Source organism: Epinephelus moara, chromosome 9 (assembly GCF_006386435.1).
Source record: "Epinephelus moara isolate mb chromosome 9, YSFRI_EMoa_1.0, whole genome shotgun sequence".
Classification (NCBI taxonomy): domain Eukaryota; kingdom Metazoa; phylum Chordata; class Actinopteri; order Perciformes; family Serranidae; genus Epinephelus; species Epinephelus moara.
In genome coordinates, this window is record NC_065514.1 from 5214871 (window position 1) to 5219298 (window position 4428).

Here is a 4428-nt window from a genome sequence, read left to right on the forward strand (position 1 = left end):
AACGTCTTCTTTCAAAATACACTTCTGTTTTCACAGGACATTTACAGTTTACATACAGTTTCTTTCAAAATAAAAGCACTACGTCAGTACAACATCGCAAAACCATGTTTGTTTTTTTTCCTCCAACAACAAAAACTCTTGATGTTAGGTTTAGACAACAAGAACAAGAACTTTAGAATCTTTCGGGGCACGAACACCGCTCTCCTGGGTAAGAATCGTGTATGTTGGACCCATCCACCACCCTACTCGGACTTTCACCGCCTTGACTTTCGTTCTTGTCCCGCCATGTTTCCCCCTGACACCACTGAGTGCCATTAAACTATAATGCTGACCAGCTGCATATAATGCCGATGTTAAAGGATGGCTTTTTTTGTCAGTATCTGACATTGCCCAAGCAACAGATTTCGACGACTTCGGAATAAGAAAACCCAGAGTTGACTGAACTAGTTGATAACCAGCTTTGTAGTGCCCGTTATCCAGCCAATGTTAGGGTTAGTCAAACCAGATAAAAAAAGATATCCTGGGTAGGTTGAACTGGCTTCCTAGTATAGACCTCTGGTCTGTTTGTTTTGGAGAGGAGACCTCTGCAATAATTCGGCTTCTCGGAAAAACCTCCTGAACAATGAACACTGAAGGAACTCCGAGGAACTTTGAGCTGGCTGCAATCATTACAGCTAGACGCCACCAAATCCTCCCTACATCTCACACACTGCTCCTTATAAATACTGATCAATTATATTTCTGAGTCCAGTAGTGTCATTCAGGTGTGATTGAAATATATCATGATAAAAATACTTCTTCCACATATGTCCCTTCGTTTTTTTAACATGTTTTGGTTCAGTAGAAAAAGGTGGAGACTGCTGGGAAAGGAGACATTGACCTAACGCTGGATCTGAACCTGCAGGATGTGGCTTTCACGTGGCATTATTCTCCTCAGACCACTGGACCAGCAGGACGTGCCCATATCCTCTCCACAACATCTGACACTGTATGGTCTGTTTACTTTAAGCTTTAGGTTTTATATTATTATTGGCTCAATTATGAATTTCAAACCCTGATAAACTGCTTCCACACTGAGCCCAGTGCTGCTTCACTTCCCACCTCCTCCCAGAAGACTCTGAATTACAGGAAGAGACCACACATCTGGTGCGCTCCAGTCCAAACTGGTAAATACGCTCTCACACTGGTGCGTAAACGTGCAAGCGCAAGCTTGTGTGCGTGTGTGTGTGTGTGTGAGAGAGAGAGAGATGCTGCTGCTGCTGCCCCTCCTCATTGGCTGAAGCAAAGATGCCTTTAAGAGCTGATTGGCTGAAAGTTTCTAGGGTTGTGTTTTGATGGAGGCGCAGCAGCAGCGTCCCATAAATGAAAAGCCACAAAGCGCATGCACTCATTGACCACTGGCGAGGCTGAGCGCGCGCAAAGCATCAAGACAAGACAGGAGAAACTTTAAGAAGACGCTTTAACTTCTCACATTAAGGAGGATTTAAACGGAGCCATGCTCGCTGCGTGTCTGGAGTTCCTCGGCTTGGCGCTGTGCGTCATCGGCTCGCTGCTGGTGATGATCGCGTGCGGGCTGCCCATGTGGAAGGTGACCGCGTTCATCGACTCCAACATCGTGGTGGCTCAGACCATCTGGGACGGCCTGTGGATGTCCTGCGTGGTGCAGAGCACCGGCCAGATGCAGTGCAAAGTCCACGACTCGGTGCTGGCCCTGGCGCAGGACCTGCAGACGGCCCGTGCGCTCACGGTCATCTCCGCCGTGCTGGGGGTGGTCGCCCTCACGGTGACGGTCGCCGGGGCGCAGTGCACCAACTGCATCAAGGACGAGACGGTGAAGGCGCGGGTGGTGAACGCCGGAGGGGTCATCTACATCATGAGCGGGCTCTTCGTGCTGGTCCCGCTCTGCTGGATGGCCAACAACATCATCGTGGACTTCCACGACCCGCATCTGCCGCCGTCCAAGAAGCGGGAGATCGGGGCGGCCATCTACATCGGCTGGGCCGCCACGGCGCTGCTGCTGCTCGGGGGGACCCTGCTGTGCTGCTCCTTCTCTCCGGGGGTGAGGGGCACGTATCCCATCAAATACGCCCCCACCAAGACGATCACATCCAACGGGACCGAAAAGAAGTACTATGTATAAACTCAGACTTTTATATGTTGGACATTGTTTTTTTTTTGGAAATGACGCATCTGCTGTGAAAGTTTGAACTGATGTGTCAAAAAGATGCTGAGTCTGTTCATAGCACAGAGTGGGGCTCATTGAGGCATCATGTGCGCATCTGCTGTGCGTAAAACTGTAAAATATGAGCATTTTTCAGGCGGCAGGAGTTTATTCATGCTCCTATTGGGTTTTAATCTGCTTGTAATGCATCACAGGGCTGACAAAGTGTTTTATCATATGATTGTAATTATGCCATTGTGCAGGTTGGGTCCGTCTGTGTGCGTGTGTGGCCTCTGATTGGCTGCAGATCTTCATTGTATATAGTTGTTTCCCCTCCCGGTGGACTAATTTAGTCTGAGACTGGTTCCCACAGTGAACATTGCAGCAGGCACTGAAGCCTTTCCAGACCAATGAGCACTCATGTTGTGATCAGAGAGGGGATCATTTGCATTTGAATACATGTACAGTGTTTTCTACTTCCTGTCATTAGACTTTTAATAGGACATACTTTTTCTAATAAAGAAAATAGAAACAATTTAAGTGTCTGTGTTTGTCATTTAAAACCTGTTCAATCTGATATTTCAATATGCAATAAAATATATACATGCATGTGTTTGTTATTTAGCATTATAAACAGGCCTGATGGTATAAAAGCACCTTAATGTCCCAAATCCTACTTCTATAATGGGACAAAGGTTATCAGCGGCAGAAACACAACATTATGTTCTTGCACGTGCATTTTGTTTGTATGTGAAATAAAGGAAACAAACAAGAGCCAGAAACTGACGTCAATATAATCAAGACCCTGGCTCAAACACCCTGACCCGAATCACAGCGAGGGTTTGGAACAATGCACCCAGCAGACTGTCATCATGATTAGCCACAATCAGCAGGGTGCAACTCCAGCATCAGGAAGCTTGGCCCAGATCTGGACCAGCGGAGCAATCAGTGCCCTCACGTGGATAAACAAAGAAGAAGAAGAGGAGCGTGCACGCAAAAACACAATCAGGAACACGCACACAAAGAAGGTGGTGATTTAGGCACACAGTCACAGTGTGGGAGATCCCCGGTAAGACCAGAAACAGCTTCTGACTGACTGCTGACTTGACCTTTCATGCATGAACTATGACCTTAGTCAAGAGTTTGTCTTCAGTGTTTATATTCCGCTTTAGACACACAAGATTAAATGAAACAAAAATTTTAAGCTACATGCCCCTGGACCAACACCCCACATTATGTTCCTGGAACAACACTGCAATCAACCAATCACAGCCCTCTGACATCATCAATATGCTGCTCCCATGCTTCCTCAGAGCTAAGCTAGTTTCCCAAATTGAACTTAATTCAGTAAAACAAAATCCTCAGTACCACTGAACAAAAACCTTGTTAGCTACTGCAGAGTTAGCGAGTTAGCTTGCTTAGGTTGGCTACGGTAACAAGTAAACTTGCCAATAGATGAGAATATTAGCGAGCTAGCTTGCAAAGTAGGTATGCTATGCTAACAAGTCAGCATGCCAAAAGACTAGAATGTTGGTCACTAAAAAAAGAGTAAAGATAATATTTTTTTCAGTTGCAAATTCCTACAAGTAAACAAAATCCTCAGTAACACTGAACAAAAAACCCTGTAAGCTACTGCAGGGTTAGCAATTAGGGTGCTAACTATAGCTATGCTAACAAGTAAGCTTGCCAATAGACAAGAATGTTGTTCACTAGAAGAAGAGTAAAGATAATATTTTTTTCAGTTGCAAATTCCTACAATTAAACAAAACCCTCAGTAACACTGAACAAAAACATTGTAAGCTACTGCAGGGTTAGCAATTAGCGTGCTAACTAGATTAGCTATGCTAACAACTAAGCTTGGCAATAGACGAGAATGTTGTTCACTAAAAGAAGAGTAAAGATAATAACATTTTTTTCAGTTGCAAATTCCTGTAGTTTACCAAAATCCTCAGTAACACTGAACAAAAACTCTACTACTAAGCTACTAAGCTACTTCAGGGTTAGCAATTAGGGTAGGCTGACCAAACGTCCTCTTTTGCCCAGACATGTCCACTTTTCACGTCCCGTCCGGGGCGTCCGGGTTTTTTTTTATAAACTGATGATAATGTCCGGTTTTCCGTGTGTTTGTGTGTGTGTGTGTGTGTGTGTGTTAGAGCGCGGCACGGGCCGCATATTTCTGTCCGAACCCGAACTGAGCCCGACATTATTTAATGACCAAAGCACTGAGTTTGTGTCACACAGTTGTTACGGTTACAGGCTATTTAACA

The 4428-nt window shown here is 45.3% G+C and overlaps 1 protein-coding gene across 1 annotated transcript; it reads left to right on the forward strand.

The window, feature by feature from the left end:
• The first annotated feature begins 1341 nt into the window (after positions 1–1341).
• On the forward strand, positions 1342–2696 carry cldn5b (claudin 5b). The gene has a single exon (XM_050052621.1). It carries the CDS (start codon positions 1496–1498, stop codon positions 2138–2140), a length of 645 nt encoding a protein of 214 aa, XP_049908578.1. The 5' UTR covers positions 1342–1495; the 3' UTR covers positions 2141–2696.
• The last annotated feature ends 1732 nt before the right edge of the window (positions 2697–4428 follow it).